Below are 17,500 nucleotides of genomic sequence, written 5' to 3'. Positions count from 1 at the left end.
TAGAATATGTTCCCTATACTAAAGTGTTACCGAAAATTATATTAAATGTAAATATTTTGGTAACACTCTAGTATGGGGAACATATTCACCATTAATTAGTTGCTTTGGTATTTAAAAAAAAAGTTTTTGTATAAATTACGTGTCCATCAAAATATATTATCGTTTTATCGGCCCAGCCTTAATTTCAGTCCAATCCTGTTTATTCATGTTTGTTGTTAGTGCACCTGCAGGACTTTCAAAGGTGTAAATGTGTTTGTTTGTCAGCAACACCCTGAGAGAAGGACTGGATTATTGTCGGAAGGTGCAGAGGCCAGATGGATCCTGGGAAGGGTGAGGTCACCCGAAAGATATCGGATTTGTACTCAGAATACGAGACACTGTTGTTATTTAGGTCCTGGGGAGTGTGTTTCACATACGGGACCTGGTTTGGCCTCGAAGCCTTGGCTTGTATGGGCCACGTCTACAGGAACAGGTGAGCGCTCGCCATCACGACTCAGGTCTGTTGGAACAGCAGCAAACACAAACGCTGTACCGTCTCCTTCAGCAGGGATGTATGTGCCGAGGTGCAGAGAGCTTGTGGGTTCCTGTTGGATCAGCAGATGTCAGACGGCGGCTGGGGGGAGGACTTTGAGTCGTGTGAGCGGCGTTGCTACGTTCAGAGCCGCTCCGCTCAGATCCACAACACCTGCTGGGCTTTGCTAGGACTCATGGCTGTCAGGTGAAGTACTTTAGTACCTGGAAACATCCTGCGGGATTGTGTCACTCTTGCTATTGCCAGACAATTCTCTTCAAACTCTTTGAGATTGCACGATCTCTCCACGTCTAAGCAGGAACACTTTTCATTTTGAGTGATATCTAAAACTGTTCAAAGTCCAAAAGTATTACTTATTCCACCATCAGCCACAGTTTTCTATTGATAATTAAAATCTAGTCATTATTTATCGTTGTACGAACAGGAAGTCATAAATCAGCAGTCACCACCGTATTTTTCCGACCACAGGGCGCACATTAAAGGCCTACTGAAATGAATTTTTTTTATTTAAACGGGGATAGCAGATCTATTCTATGTGTCATACTTGATCATTTCGCGATATTGCCATATTTTTGCTGAAAGGATTTAGTATAGAACAACGACGATAAAGATTGCAACTTTTGGTATCTGATAAAAAAAAGGCTTGCCCCTACCGGAAGTAGCGTGACGTAGTCAGTTGAACATATACGCAAAGTTCCCTATTGTTTACAATGATGGCCGCATGAAGTGAGAGAGATTCGGACCGAGAAAGCGACAATTTCCCCATTAATTTGAGCGAGGATGAAAGATTTGTGGATGAGTAAAGTGCAAGTGAAGGACTAGTGGGGAGTTGAAGCTATTCAGATAGGGAAGATGCTGTGAGAGCCGGGGGTGACCTGATATTCAGCTGGGAATGACTACAACAGTAAATAAACACAAGACACTCTATTAGCCACAACACAACCAGGCTTATATTTAATATGCCACAAATTAATCCTGCATAAAAACACCTGCGTGTTTGTTATGCTAGCTCCTAGCTCCTCTGCTAGCTCCTAGCTCCATAGAACACGCCAATACAATTCAAACACCTGATCAACACACACAATCACTCAGCCCAAAAGACCGTTCACCTAACCCAAGGTTCATAAAGCTTACATATTTTTAAAAAAGTTACGTACATACGCAAAAAAAAGTTGCGCACATACGGTCAAGCGATCAAATGTTTAGAAGCCAAAGCTGCATACTCACAGTAGCACGTCTGCGTCTTTGTCATCCAAATCAAAGTAATCCTGGTAAGAGTCTGTGTTGTCCCAGTTCTCTACAGGCGTCTGTGTATCGAAGTCAAAAGTCCTCCTGGTTAGAGTCTCTGTTATCCGAGTTCTTCCATCTTGACTGCATCTTCCGGGAATGTAAACAAAGAAGCGCCGGCTGTGTACTGTTGTGGCTGACTACGTTCGAAAAATACGTCCATTTCGCACCGACAACTTTCTTCTTTGCTTGCTCAGCTTCCTTCTCCATAATGCAATGAACATGATTGAAACAGATTCACGAACACAGATGTCCAGAATACTGTGGAATTATGAAATGAAAACAGAGCTTTTTCGTATTGGCTTCAATGTGGAAGGCATACCCGTGTTCCCCGGTCTACGTCACGCGCATACGTCATCCTCAGAGGCGTTTCGAACCGGAAGTTTAGCGGCAAATTTAAAAGGTCACTTTATAAGTTAACCCGGCCGTATTGGCATGTGTTATAATGTTAAGATTTCATCATTGATATATAAACTATCAGACTGCGTGGTCGGTAGTAGTGGGTTTCAGTAGGCCTTTAAAAGGGTCATATGTAGAGATGTCCGATAATATCGGCAGTCCGATATTATCGGCCGATAAATGCTTTAAAATGTAAAATCGGAAATTATCGGTTTCAAAATTATTAATTATTTATGACGTTTTAAAACGCCGCTGTGTACACGGACGTAGGGAGAAGTACAGAGCGCCAATAAACCTCAAAGGCACTGCCTTTGCGTGCCGGCCCAGTCACATAATATCTACGGCTTTTCACACACACATAAGTGAATGCAAGCCATACTTGGTCAACAGCCATACAGGTCACACTGAGGGTGGCCGTATAAACAACTTTAACACTGTTACAAATATGCGCCACACTGTGAACCCACACCAAACAAGAATGACAAACACATTTCGGGAGAACATCCGCACCGTAACACAACATAAACACAACAGAACAAATACCCAGAACCCCTTGCAGCACTAACTCTTCCGGGACGCTACATTATACACCCCCCACTATCTACTACCCCAGCCCCCCCAACCCCGCCCACCTCAACCTCCTCATGCTCTCTCAGGGAGAGCATGTCCCAAATTCCAAGCTGCTGTTTTGAGGCATGTTAAAAAAAATAATGCACTTTGTGACTTCAATAATAAATATGGCAGTGCCATGTTGGCATTTTTTTCCATAACTTGAGTTGATTTATTTTGGAAAACCTTGTTACATTGTTTAATGCATCCAGCGGGGCATCACAACAAAATCAGGCATAATAATGTGTTAATTCCACGACTGTATATATCGGTATCGGTTGATAACGGAATCGGTAATTAAGAGTTGGACAATATCGGAATATCGGATATCGGCAAAAAAGCCATTATCAGACATCTCTAGTCAAATGATTTTTTTTCTACATCAGTGGTCCCCAACCACCGGGCCGTACCGGGCCGCACAAGAAATAAAAAATAATTTTATTTTTTTATTTTTTACATTTTTTTTATTAAATCAACATAAAAAACACAATATATACATTGTATATCAATATAGATCAATACAGTCTGCAGGGATACAGTCCGTAAGCACACATGATTGAATTTCTTTATAAAAAAAAATATATATATATATATATTTTTTTTAATTTCTTTTTTTTTTTTTTTTTTTTTTATTTCACCCCAGCCCCCCCAGTAACAGTAATTTTGAGTGCCGTGTGTAATGTTCTATATTCTCAATGAAACATCAAAGTTTTGGTGTTGCTTACCTACGGGTACTTGCTGGCGTTATTTATTGAACAGGCGTCCTCATTATTTATCGTTGTACAAACAGGAACGCCTTTATTTTGAAGGACATCTGAACATTAGTGGATGAGGCATAAATCAGCAGTCACCACCGTATTTTTCAGACCGTAGGGCGCACCGGATTATAAAGCGCATTAAAAGGGTCATATGATTTATTTTCTACATTTAAAACACTTCCTTGTGGTCTACAAAACATGTAATGGTGGTTCTTTGGTCAAAATGTTGCATAGATCATCTTCAAGTCGCTTTCTGTCCGTCTCTTCAGGACGTGCCGTTTTGCGGGCGGTCTTCTTTACGTGCCTCCACTTGGACAGCGTCTTCTCCTCGTCATTAATATAAGTTAGAACTGTAAGCTACTTTATATTAGAAATGGCAACAGCGGAGGATGAATGCCCCACAACAAGACGATAGAGAAAATGAAAGAGCTTCTTGACTACGGCTGTGGACTATATTGGTATACTTTTTTGCAGATCCCAAATACACATCAGCAGGCACCAATAGGTAAACGTTGGTTTTGCATGACATTGCAAAACAAAACGCCACATATGTCTCCTAATAGGTGCCATTTCAGGGCCCTTATACACACACCATAGTAATACCCGTATGTTGCAGCACAGTACGTCTGACTATGGTAGCCGTAAGTAGCTTACCAAAGTCGTACAAAAAGGTTTACATTTTGAGCGCCGTGTGTAATGTTCTATATTCTCAATGAAACATCAAAGTTTTGGTGTTGCTTACCTACGGGTACTTGCTGGCGTTATTTATTGAACAGGCGTCCTCATTATTTATCGTTGTACAAACAGGAACGCCTTTATTTTGAAGGACATCTGAACATTAGTGGATGAGGCATAAATCAGCAGTCACCACCGTATTTTTCAGACCGTAGGGCGCACCGGATTATAAGGCGCATTAAAAGGGTCACATGATTTATTTTGTACATTTAAAACACTTCCTTGTGGTCTACAAAACATGTAATGGTGGTTCTTTGGTCAAAATGTTGCATAGATCATCTTCAAGTCGCTTTCTGTCCGTCTCTTCAGGACGTGCCGTTTTGTGGGCGGTCTTCTTTACGTGCCTCCACTTGGACAGCGATTTCTCCTCGTCATTAATATAAGTTAGAACTGTAAGCTAATTTATATTAGAAATGGCAACAGCGGAGGATGAATGCCCCACAACAAGACGATAGAGAAAAAGAAAGAGCTTCTTGACTACGGCTGAGGACTATATTGGTATACTTTTGTAGATCCCAAATACACATCAGCAGGAACCAATAGGTAAACGTTGGTTTTGCATAATATTGCAAAACAAAACGCCACATATGTCTCCTAATAGGTGCCATTTCAGGGCCCTTATACACACACCATAGTAATACCCGTATGTTGCAGCACAGTACGTCTGACTATGGTAGCCGTAAGTAGCTTACCAAAGTCGTACAAAAAGGTTTACATTTTGAGCGCCGTGTGTAATGTTCTATATTCTCAATGAAACATCAAAGTTTTGGTGTTGCTTACCTACGGGTACTTGCTGGCGTCATTTATTGAACAGGCGTCCTCATTATTTATCGTTGTACAAACAGGAACGCCTTTATTTTGAAGGACATCTGAACATGAGTGGATGAGGCATAAATCAGCAGTCACCACCGTATTTTTCAGACCGTAGGGCGCACCGGATTATAAGGCGCATTAAAAGGGTCATATGATTTATTTTGTACATTTAAAACACTTCCTTGTGGTCTACAAAACATGTAATGGTGGTTCTTTGGTCAAAATGTTGCATAGATCATCTTCAAGTCGCTTTCTGTCCGTCTCTTCAGGACGTGCCGTTTTGCGGGCGGTCTTCTTTACGTGCCTCCACTTGGACAGCGTCTTCTCCTCGTCATTAATATAAGTTAGAACTGTAAGCTACTTTATATTAGAAATGGCAACAGCGGAGGATGAATGCCCCACAACAAGACGATAGAGAAAATGAAAGAGCTTCTTGACTACGGCTGTGGACTATATTGGTATACTTTTGCAGATCCCAAATACACATCAGCAGGCACCAATAGGTAAACGTTGGTTTTGCATAACATTGCGAAACAAAACGCCACATATGTCTCCTAATAGGTGCCATTTCAGGGCCCTTATACACACACCATAGTAATACCCGTATGTTGCAGCATAGTACGTCTGACTATGGTAGCCGTAAGTAGCTTACCAAAGTCGTACAAAAAGTTTTACATTTTGAGTGCCGTGTGTAATGTTCTATATTCTCAATGAAACATCAAAGTTTTGGTGTTGCTTACCTACGGGTACTTGCTGGCGTCATTTATTGAACAGGCGTCCTCATTATTTATCGTTGTACAAACAGGAACGCCTTTATTTTGAAGGACATCTGAACATGAGTGGATGAGGCATAAATCAGCAGTAACCACCGTATTTTTCAGACCGTAGGGCGCACCGGATTATAAGGCGCATTAAAAGGGTCATATGATTTATTTTCTACATTTAAAACACTTCCTGGTGGTCTAGAAAACATGTAATGGTGGTTCTTTGGTCAAAATGTTGCATAGATCATCTTCAAGTCGCTTTCTGTCCGTCTCTTCAGGACGTGCCGTTTTGCGGGCGGTCTTCTTTACGTGCCTCCACTTGGACAGCGTCTTCTCCTCGTCATTAATATAAGTTAGAACTGTAAGCTACTTTATATTAGAAATGGCAACAGCGGAGGATGAATGCCCCACAACAAGACGATAGAGAAAATGAAAGAGCTTCTTGACTACGGCTGTGGACTATATTGGTATACTTTTTTGCAGATCCCAAATACACATCAGCAGGTACCAATAGGTAAACGTTGGTTTTGCATAACATTGCAAAACAAAACGCCACATATGTCTCCTAATAGGTGCCATTTCGGGGTCCTTATACACACTATGTTTCAGCACAGTACGTCTGACTATGGTAGCCGTAAGTAGCTTACCAAAGTCGTACAAAAACGTTTACATTTTGAGCGCTGTGTGAAATGTTGTATATTCTCAATGAAACATCAAAGTTTTTGTGTTGCTTGCTTACGGGTACTTGCTGGCGTCATTTATTGTCATTAATTATCGTTGTATGAACAGGAATACCTTTATTTTGAAGGACATCTGAACATTAGTGGATGAGTCATAAATCAGCAGTCACCACCGTATTTAGTTTTTCTAAGTTACATTCTCCCAAGTCTGCAGGTATGTTTATTGCATGTTTGTTTACGTTTCCACGCAGACACCCAGACCAGCAGGCCATTGAAAGAGGAATACAACTACTGGTTGATAAGCAGCTTCCCAATGGAGACTGGCCTCAGGTGACTCTCTCCTGCTGTACTGTACTCACCGTACTTTTACAACTGCTACAAAGTTCAAATGCAGTAAATAGAATATTAACTATAATTTGTGTTATCGCCCGATGTGCAGGAGAACGTTGCAGGCGTGTTCAACAAGAGCTGTGCTATCAGCTACACCTCCTACAGAAATGTCTTCCCTATTTGGACCCTTGGACGCTTCTCTACATTAAACCCTGGCAGTTCTCTGACGGGAAAGCTCAACTTGTGAATCAACTTGCCCGGTACTTGTCCAACATTATTTTGCATTACATTTTACATTCATGTGCGCAGATTATGTTTGTATAAAGGTTTTTGACTGATGTGTCATTGACAGGGTGTGTGTGTGTGTGTGTGAGAGTAGGTTCAGGTAACTCATTGACAGTAGCAGGTCTAGCTTCAATTAGGGATGAGTCATATGGCCTGAAATCTATATCATGATACACTATATTGCCAAAAGTATTTGGCCACCCATCCAAATGATCAGAATCAGGTGTCCTAATCACTTGGCCCGGCCACAGGTGTATAAAATCAAGCACTTAGGCATGGAGGCTGTTTCTACAAACATTTGTGAAAGAATGGGCCGCTCTCAGTGATTTCCAGCGGGGAACTGTCATAAGATAACACCTGTGCAACAAATCCAGTTGTTAAATTTCCTCGCTCTTAAATATTCCAAAGTCCACTTTATTATAAGAAAAGTGAAGAGTTTGGGAACAACAGCAACTCAGCCACCAAGTGGTAGGCCACGTAAACTGACAGAGAGGGGTCAGCGGATGCTGAAGCGCATAGTGCAAAGACTTTCTGCACAGTCAGTTGCTACAGAGCTCCAAACTACATGTGACCTTCCAATTAGCCCACGTACAGTACGCAGAGAGCTTCACGGAATGGGTTTCCATGGCCGAGCAGCTGCATCTAAGCCAGGGGTGGGCAATTCATTTTTACCGGGGGCCGGATGAGCAACCCGAGCACTGCTGGAGGGCCACATCGACAATATTTCAATTAAATTTTGCTCAATATTATTTTTGATATATACCGTAAGATAAATAATAATAATAATTAAAGCTGCAAGCAGCGTTGGTCGGGTCCGCATTTTGGCTGGTGCTAGTCATAGGTGTCCCAATACTTTTGTCCAGTGGTAGTCCTGAGTGAGACCTACATAGAGGTTTTTGTTTCGTGTCTCTACGATATTCGTACTGGGAGTTAGAGGAAGTTGTGTCTGTGTTTTTTTCCTAGGTGCTGCGGCACAGTGGTTCTTTTCTTTGAAGGCTCGTAAAATCAAAACCGTAGCACTTATTAAAACGCTTTCACCAACTTTTAATCAGAAGGGTTCAATCTCTCTCCTGTAGTAGTTTGAAGCCAAAACGACAAACGCGCTCAGAGGAGATAATGTTTGATGTTTGGTGACCGCTTTTTAAAAAAAAATTGTTTTGAAGTGGGGATATCAAACTTCCTGTTGATTTTTGCTGAAGGATTTCAATCTATGAAATGTAGGTCTAAGTGAGACCTACGTAGAGGTTTTTGTTTCATGTCTCTAAAACGTTCCTACCGGAAGTTACAAGCAGTTTTGTCTGTGTTTTCCTCTGAGAAGCAGTTTTGTCTCTGTTGTATTAAAAAATTGCGCTAGAGCGCAATTTTGAGTTTTGGGGTTTGGTTTTTTTTTTAGATCGCAATGTCCACCAGTCCCAATGTGTGTAAAAATTTTGGTGAGTTTTGAAGTATTTTAAGGGGGTCAAATTACAGCTCAAAGAGGCAAAAATTAGTGTTTTTAGTAATTTTTTGTGTTGAAGGGGAAATTGCCAACTTCCTGTTGGTTTTTGCCCGAGGATGTGAAATTATGAATTGTAGGTCTAAGTGAGACCTACATACAGGTTTTTGTTTCATGTCTCTACGATCTTCCTAGTGGGAGTTACAGGCAGTTTGTTTTTGTTTTTTTCCTATGGGGCGCTAGAGCGCAATTTTGATTTTTGGTGTTTGTTTTTTTTACTAAAGTGTGCAGTCCCAGTTTTTCTATGTGTGTATAAAATTTGGTGAGTTTTGAAGCATGTTAAGGGGGGCAAAGTAGTGCGCAAAGCTGCGGAATAATAATCAACCTTACAATTTCAATAGGTTCCTTTGTACCTGTACAAAGGACTCCCTGTGGGAGTCCTTTATACAGGGTACATGCGAACCCTAATAATAATACTTTCATTTAACCTAACTTAACTTTATATCAAAAGCACTGCTTTGGAAGTCATTTGTACCCCTTTCAGAGATCAAATTTAGTTCCCCTTAAACATCCTCATGTTGCACAATGAAATGTAAGCATAAGATGAAGTGTGCATTCCTGTAACTTTCTCTAGTAACAGCATTCCATGATTAATATAATTAAATTAACATTAATAATAAATGACAGTAAAATAAGCACACGTATGACTGAGGAGTCATAGTGTAACTTTGTGTGGTGTTTGAGTTGTCCGACTTTTTGTTGTGCCCATATACGCACCAGTGGTTTAGTGGTATGCGTGTTGGTGACAGATGACAAGTTGGTTTTAGTCTGGTTTGTACGGCAGAAAATGACTCGTTTTATAGATAGAAGTGTTTTACTCATGTTTTTGGTGTGGTTATGGCCGAATATAAACAGTTTTGCTCAATAAAGTGATCGATATAATTCCTGTCCTCGAAGCATCTCGATAGACGTTACAATAATTGAACGGTGTTCAATTGAACGGTGTTGACGAACACCGTTAGGGCCGCTTGTTGTCACTGTCACTCAAAGTTGCATTGCAAAATTACACAGAATAAATGTGTTTATTTTGTTTAGAATTCAGATGGGATTTGATTTGGTGCGCGGCATATATTTGCTGTGCGCAGAGGACGCTTGAGTTGTGCGCAATTGCGCAGGTGCGCACCTTAGAGGGAACGTTGCTTGGCAGTCCATGTCTTGTTGAAAACACGCCATTCCTCATCAACTTTTCTCTTTTTAGCGTCTCGGGTGTAAACCGTGCATCACTTGTCGCTGTGTACCTTCACTCGCAGGTTACACACGGACACACGCCCATAAATAACTCCTTTCAAAATAAAAGCAGCACAGTTGTATTGCGCGCACGACATAGATGTTTTTTTCAACTTTATTTTGTAATTTGTGATTGCAGCTGTTCACATTCACTCACAATCACGCACGCGCAAACATCCACACGGAAGTAATACAAATAACGCTTTTCAAAACAAAAGCATCACCGTTGTATTGCACACTCGACATAGACACTTTTTTACATTTATTTTGTAATTTATGATTAGCCTCACGCGGGCCGGACAGGGACGCACAAAGGGCCGGATGTGGCCCGCGGGCCGCAGAATGCCCAGGTCTGCTATAGAGTGTGTGGAGAATGCATATATGTTTAAGAGTTCTTTCTTTTTACATGTTTAGAGTAGCTAGTACTTTTCCTTTGTATTTTCTACCAGTTTCTCTTTGTCTTCAGATGTCTGTTTAGTGTCTTAAACCATCGGAATGTGAATACAACCCCCAATTCTTCCTTATCAGTGTTGCGAGGGGGAGAGGTGGGGGCTTTCTTTGTGTGCAAGGAGTTGGCTTTTCCGTTTGAATGTCAGATCAACTAAAGTAGCCGATATGAATGTATTGGTTAAGCTGATCTCCTGAAATTTCAGTAAAACTTGATAATATTCCTATTCTGTCTTGATGGTCCTTCTTACTCAGCATATATGTCATCGAAAGAACTTGGGATTGACCAGTAACTTAAATTCCTTGGGAGGAAGAGCTGGTCGACGCAACAAGTGCACGGGTAAATTGGTTGCACCCACTAAATTTTATCTACAGTGGCTCGTGTCAACTCTGTTAAAATGAATGTACTTTCGCAATTTTCCTATTTGTTCCAGTGTATACCACCCTCAGTCCTTCTTCCGTAAATTATATAGATTTTAGACTCCATCTTGGAATAAAAAGACTCAGTTTACTTACGTAAACAATATTTGAAGAGACCTTAATCATTGAGAGGATTAGAACTACCAAAGTTTAGGGTTTACTTACTGGCTCACCAACATTAGAATTCTTAAATATCGGCTGCAATATGAAGCATCTGATCCTCCTTTGTTATGGCTACTTCATGTAGGTGTGAAGGTTTCCCTCTTGGGTGGGTTCTCCTGGCTGACAGATCTTCAGGAGCCCGGTAGATACAGTCTTTTATTTGCATGCACACACGCAGTGATTGCTTTCCAGCAATATATATTTTCGTTTCAGTCCCGCGTCTCTCCCTGGCTCCAACTCCAAACTCCTCTGTCTCGTTCCGGCTGCTGCTAATAAAGGCGACAGGTGATTAGATAACAAGGCCCACCCGGGCCATCTACACACCTGTCTTCGAGGCCGGTCCTTGCACACCCCGTTCCGCGGCAGGCCCGCAGGCCACGCCCCCCCTCCACAGTAGGCTAACTCAACTAAACCAGTATCTCTTAGGGCTCTGGTTCACTCTCCCATCCGCTCTGCTACTTTCGCTTTTACGAAAAATCCCATCGTAAAAACCTCACTTAGGATCTGGATTCAGTTTAAGCGCTAGTTTGCTGGTCTTGCACCAATCACAGCTAATCATGCTTTCCCTCCCTCTCTTGTCGATAGTGCCTTTTTAAGATGGTGAAGTCTGAAGATCAACAGTATTAAATATTTATACCTTGACAACACTTTTGCCTCTTTCACGCCCTAATCAACACTTTTTTAAGATATCTACAGATCCGTAAATATTGTTCGTAATACTTTTCCCAGGTTTCCAAACATACCGACTAACACAGTTTTAGATGTGTTTCTTCCAACTTTAAAAGCATGAATTACACATATTTATAACCTAATCTTTGAGGTAACCCCTCTGTTATCTTCTCTCAGCAAATCCAAAAATAATGTACTTTGTTAGCTAGAAGACTTATTGTGCTTAACTGGAAGGCTGCATATCAGAGATATTTTTTATTTTCTTAAATTAGAGAAAATTATGCTGACATTGAATGGTTGTTCTGTAAAATTTCAAGAAGTATGGGGTGCTTTCTTAAAATATGTAAAGGAGACTGATCTCCAGTTTGGCCCCTATTGAGATGTGATTGAATTGTGGGTGATTGATGAGCCTTTTGTTTGGGTATGTGTATGACTGCACCATGTTGAGGCCATTTGGAAGTCCAGTTGTCTGTGGCTTCATGTCAATATTTGCCTGTACTTATTTGACTTAAAAAAAAAATTTTTTTGAAGGGGTGGGAGAAAAAAATGACATTTTATTTGTATTGTATTCATGCCAACTATGTGTCAAAAATTTCAATAAATAATTTTTAAAAAGTCATACGTTTGATTTATTCAACACTCAGATCTTCAGAACAACTTCAGGTCCGTCGATATAAAGTTTTTTGTTTTTTTTATGTTCTCTTTTTGTCAAAACCCTATTTTTTGGTGGGCAAAACACAAAATATGCAATATTTTCCCCCAAAAGATTTTCAAAGTGGAATATTTGATGTGGAGTAATTAGAGCCTTGAATGGATCAATATCTCATAACATTGATTGTAATTCTTTTTTTCTTTTTTTTTTTTTTTAACCATGACAGTTCAAAGGGAAAAAACATCCACAAAAATTCTTGGCTCCACTTATTATTTTAATTTTTTTTACTTTCAACGGTAGAATATTTGATGAGAAGTAAATGGAGCCTTAAATAGGTCAATAATTCATAACATTGATTTTGATTCATTATTATTTTTTGAGAAATAACAGCTAAAAAAAAAACATTTTTTGGGGTCATTAAAGTCAACATTGCAAATTTTTATTGTTACATTTAAACTTTTTTGCTCTTTTAATCCACTTTGTTTGTTTTTTTTTTTAACATTATTTTTAGAATGGGTCGTAACACATAATCATTTGCAGACACAGGGATTAAAATATTTTATACGTCCGTTCATATTTCGCTGTTTGTTGCATTTTTGTGGCGTTTCGCTTGATTGTAAAATATGTGGATGGAGAGGGGGTGTGACGTTCATATGTTGTCAATATTCAGTGTTTTATCCTTCATAGAAAAATGTAAAAATTCCATTCCGTTTTTTAGGGCGGTCTATCAACGTTTTTAGCATTCAATCAGACATTATTGTGAGGTTTTGTATTAGTGTTCCTAAAAATAGATATACCGGCCCCCAGACACTTTTTTCTTCTCTAAATTTGGCCCCCCAGTCAAAATAATTGCCCAGGCCTGCTCTTGATAAACTTCAAATCTATCGATTATAAGTCTTTACTTTTTTCTCATGGATTTTTTTTGGTGTGTGTTTGTTTGATGCCCTTTTTTGTCAAATAAAACTTTTTTTTTTATGTGGCAATCACAAAGTATGCAATATTTTCTTTCAACAAATATTTCAAAGTGGAATTTTTGATGTGAAGTAAATGGAGCCTTAAATAGGTCAATAATTCATAACATTGATTTTGATTCATTATTATTTTTTGAGAAATAACAGCTAAAAAAAACATTTTTTTGTCATTAGAGTCAACATTGCAACTTTTTCTCGTTACATTTCAACTTTTTTGCTCTTTTAATCCCCTTTGGGGTTTTTTAACAGTATTTTTAGAATGGGTCGTTATATGTCATGAATATGTAGATGGAGAGGGGGTGTGACATTAATATATTGTCAATATTCAGTGTTTTATCCGTCATAGAAAAATGTAAAATTCCATTCCGTTTTTTAAGGCAATCTGTCATAACGTTTTTAGCATTCAATCAGACATTATTGTGAGGTTTTGTATTAGTGTTCCTAAAAATAGATATAACGGCCCCCAGACACATTTTTTTTCCTCTAAATTTGGCCCCCCAGTCAAAATAATTGCCCAGGCCTACCCTTGATTAACTTCAAATCTATCTCTTGATTATAAGTCTTTACTTTTTTTCTCATACATTTTTTGTGTGTGTTTTATGCCCTTTTTGTCAAAGAAAACTTGCTTTTTATGTGGAAAACACAAAGTATGCAATATTTTCTTTCAACAAATATTTCAAAGTGGAATTTTTGATGTGAAGTAATAATAATTTATTAATAATAATAATAGTAATATATTAATAATAATATATATAATAAATAAATACATATATAGTAATACATTAATAATAATAGTAATAATAATAACAAATATTTCTTTCAACAAATATTTCAAAGTGGAATTTTTGATGTGAAGTAATAATAATTTATTAATAATAATAATAGTAATATTAATAATAATATATATAATAAATAAATAAATATATAGTAATACATTAATAATAATAGTAATAATAATAATAAATATTTTCTTTTAACGAATATTTCAAAGTGGAATGTTTTATGTGAAGTAATAATAATATATTAATAATAATAATAGTAATATATTAATAATAATATAAATAAATAAATATATAGTAATACATTAATAATAATACTAATAATAATAATAAATATTTTCTTTTAACAAATATTTCAAAGTGGAATTTTTGATGTGAAGTAATAATATATTAATAATAATAGTAATATATTAATAATAATATATATATATATATATATATAATAAATATAAAGTAATACATTTATAATAATAGTAATAATAATAATAAATATTTTCTTTTAACAAATATTTCAAAGTGGAATTTTTGATGTGAAGTATTAATAATATATTAATAATAATAATAGTAATATATTAATAACAATAATAATATGTAATAAATGCATAAATATATAGTAATATATTAATAATAATAATAATAGCAATAATAATAATAAATATTTTCTTTCAACAAATATTTCAAAGTGGAATTTTTGATGTGAAGTAAATGGAGCCTTAAATAGGTCAATAATTATAACATTGATTTTGATTCATTATTATTTTTTGAGAAATAACAGCTAAAAAAACAACAACTTTTTGTCATCAGAGTCAACATTGCAACTTTTTCTCGTTACATTTCAACTTTTTTGCTCGTTTATTCCACTTTATTTGTTTTTCTTTTAATATTATTTACAGAATGGGCTGTAAACATAATCTGTGAGCCTGGAATGGCCACCGGGCCGCACCTTGGACACCTTTGACCTACACGGACATTGCGACCTGAGCACGCTGCCTCTTAACACACGTGAACTGAAACATTTCAACATATTTAATGTCAAGACTTTGGACATAAAAAGAATGTTCCAATGGAAAAGCAGTTTGGCGACTTTTTTATGTGCGTGATGGAAAAATGTAACTACATTATTTGCTCATTTGCAGACACGGGGATTAAAGTCTTTTATACGTCTGTTAAAATTCGGTTTTGTTTGTCAGCCTTTTTTGGTGGAAGAGGGATTAAATGGATGAATACGTCTAACAGGCTAAAAATACCCAATGAAAAGGTTAGAATAATACGAACGAGAACGACAACTTCTCCTTATTTTCTGTCGCAGATGTTTGGATTTTTTTTAAAGGCGTGGAAGAAAAATATCTGTGTAATCAAAGAACAAGATCTGTAATGACTAAGGAGTGTCTGACAATGTGTGGCCAGATCTTAATGATGATTAAAAAAAAAAGCCACATTTGAGGTTTGCAAAGCAGCGACTGGTTGATCCGGTCCTCACAAGACCTCGGCATGACGGAGAGACAAAAAAAAAAAACAAAGCTGCTTTTCTTGCTGCCCTTTTTGGTATTTTCCACTTCTCCTTTCTGTTTGTCAAAAAGCATATTTTGGAGCACATTTGGAGTCCGCTTGGAAGTTTGCGGTGTCCACACTTTTTTTCCCCACTGATGTAAAATCTGTTAAAAACAAACATGGCAAAATAACAGACGTCATGTTTATGTTTGAATTAGGAATGCCAAAGTTGAAAAAATGTTTTCTAAAGTCGCTTGCAAAGTTTATGAGGTTTTTTTTAGGGGGCTTGTTTTTCCAAAGTTTAGTTTAGTTTTAGTTTATTAACCCTGTAACACCGCTTGTTGTAAAATTACAACGTTACCTTTAACCATCCTAAAAAACAATCTGTTATATATTTTTTTACCACATTTACATAGGCATTGGGTCCTATTGTTCAGTCTCACAAGGCTATTGGATGGTACATTTGTTTATAAGTCGCGCCTTCTGGCCATGAACTCACACAACCTCTCAAGGTTTCCTTCGAACAAAATGTATTTGTTTCATTGGACTGGATTCATCAGATTCAAGTAATTAAAATGTACTTTATATATTTTTTTTGGTTGTTATTACAATATCTAGAGCATGTACATATGTAGTTATTGTGGAACAGATGCATCAAATTTCATTTAGAGCTTGTTATATAATTGTTGCAATTATACAACACTGGGTGAATGTGGTAGTCAAATAGCTGGCTTGTTGCAGTGGGCTCAAACAGGTTGTATTCCCTCCACTACATCACTGGCTGAAGTATTTTCTCTATACATGGATAGTATACATTCTACAGACGTTTTACAGACGACAGTGACTGTTTTTAGGACTTTCACCACCAATGAAAGTCTTCATGACCAATGAAAAGAAAAAAAGAGGGGGGAAAAGTGTTTTTTAAGAGTTTTATCTTGTTTCATATTTTTTATATTTGTAATAAATGACTCCATAAAAATATAACTAATGTGTGATTATTATTAATGGTATATACCGTTATGGGGATAAGTAAGCAATCAACCCTGTAAATGAACCCTTAGTTGTTCGGACAACGTGAGTACAAATACAGAAATTCTGCTCCCATCAAAGCCCGATGTTGCAATATTACAACATTTCTCTAAAAACATACATAAACATTTTTTTTTACCCTTTCAATTTCTGCATCAAATGCCTCCTACAACATCTGAAACTTTTTTAGGTTTTTCTCCATTAGTCTACACCGTGGGGTGCAGGCAAAAAACATCACACAATCACAAAACAAAATATTACAATGCAGTACAACATGATCAAATAATAAAATATTGTAATACAAAAATAGCAACAACAAAGAACCCCAAAAAACACAAAAAAAATATAACTTTGACTTTACATAATAATGTTCATACCAAAGATAAAAAGAGCAATATAAAAATAGATGTATACGTTTTTGCAAAAATAAAACAAATAACCAATGGCCGAAAATATACACATTAGTGTACCAAAGACAAACAATAAGTGACAAAAAAGTACTATCCATCCATTTTCTACTGCTTGTCCCATAATCATAATAATAAGTCTGGTTGCTTATTTGGGCTTGCTTTTCTGTTCCCCCATTACAGCAAATGGTGCATGTGCAACTACACCAGGGCCCAAAATGTTATAAAAAAAAAAAAAAATTAAAATATGCAGAACCAGTGAAGTTGGCACGTTGTGTAAATGGTAAATAAAAACAAAATACAATGATTTGCTAATCCTTTTCAACTTATATTCAATTGAATAGACTGCAAAGACAAGATACTTATTGTTCAAACTGGAAAACTTTGTTAATTTTTGCAAATATTAGCTCATTTGGTATTTGATGCCTGTAACATGTTTCAAAAAAGCTGGCACAAGTGGCAAAAAAGACTGACAAAGTCGAGGAATGCTCATCCAACACTTATTTGGAACATCCCACAGGTGACCAGGCTAATTGGGAACAGGTGGGTGCCATGATTG

At 37.4% G+C, this 17,500-nt stretch overlaps 1 protein-coding gene across 4 annotated transcripts in view; it reads left to right on the top strand.

Annotated features, from left to right (window-relative positions):
- lss (lanosterol synthase (2,3-oxidosqualene-lanosterol cyclase)) overlaps positions 1 to 17,500 on the top strand; it is a 48,523-nt gene that overhangs the window by 29,149 nt on the left and 1,874 nt on the right. Inside the window, exons 18-24 of one of the 4 annotated variants that reach the window (XR_009828266.1) lie at positions 265 to 330; positions 392 to 472; positions 545 to 718; positions 6,829 to 6,907; positions 7,017 to 7,167; positions 11,029 to 11,085; positions 11,157 to 12,325. Coding sequence is in view for 1 of the 4 variants with exons in the window: in XM_062067540.1 (XP_061923524.1) it covers positions 265 to 330; positions 392 to 472; positions 545 to 718; positions 6,829 to 6,907; positions 7,017 to 7,154 (538 nt within the window). In the remaining 3 variants the exon portion in view is untranslated. Of the gene's footprint in view, positions 1 to 264; positions 331 to 391; positions 473 to 544; positions 719 to 6,828; positions 6,908 to 7,016; positions 7,168 to 11,028; positions 11,086 to 11,156; positions 12,326 to 14,907; positions 15,796 to 17,500 lie in introns of those variants that run through there. The other 3 variants (XM_062067540.1, XR_009828267.1, XR_009828265.1) reach the window with 3 other exon arrangements.

The sequence above is a fragment of the Entelurus aequoreus genome, linkage group LG13 (assembly GCF_033978785.1).
Source record: "Entelurus aequoreus isolate RoL-2023_Sb linkage group LG13, RoL_Eaeq_v1.1, whole genome shotgun sequence".
In the NCBI taxonomy this organism is placed as follows: domain Eukaryota; kingdom Metazoa; phylum Chordata; class Actinopteri; order Syngnathiformes; family Syngnathidae; genus Entelurus; species Entelurus aequoreus.
Note: the sequence above shows the minus strand (reverse complement) of the source record. Positions and strands in the feature narration are given on the sequence as shown.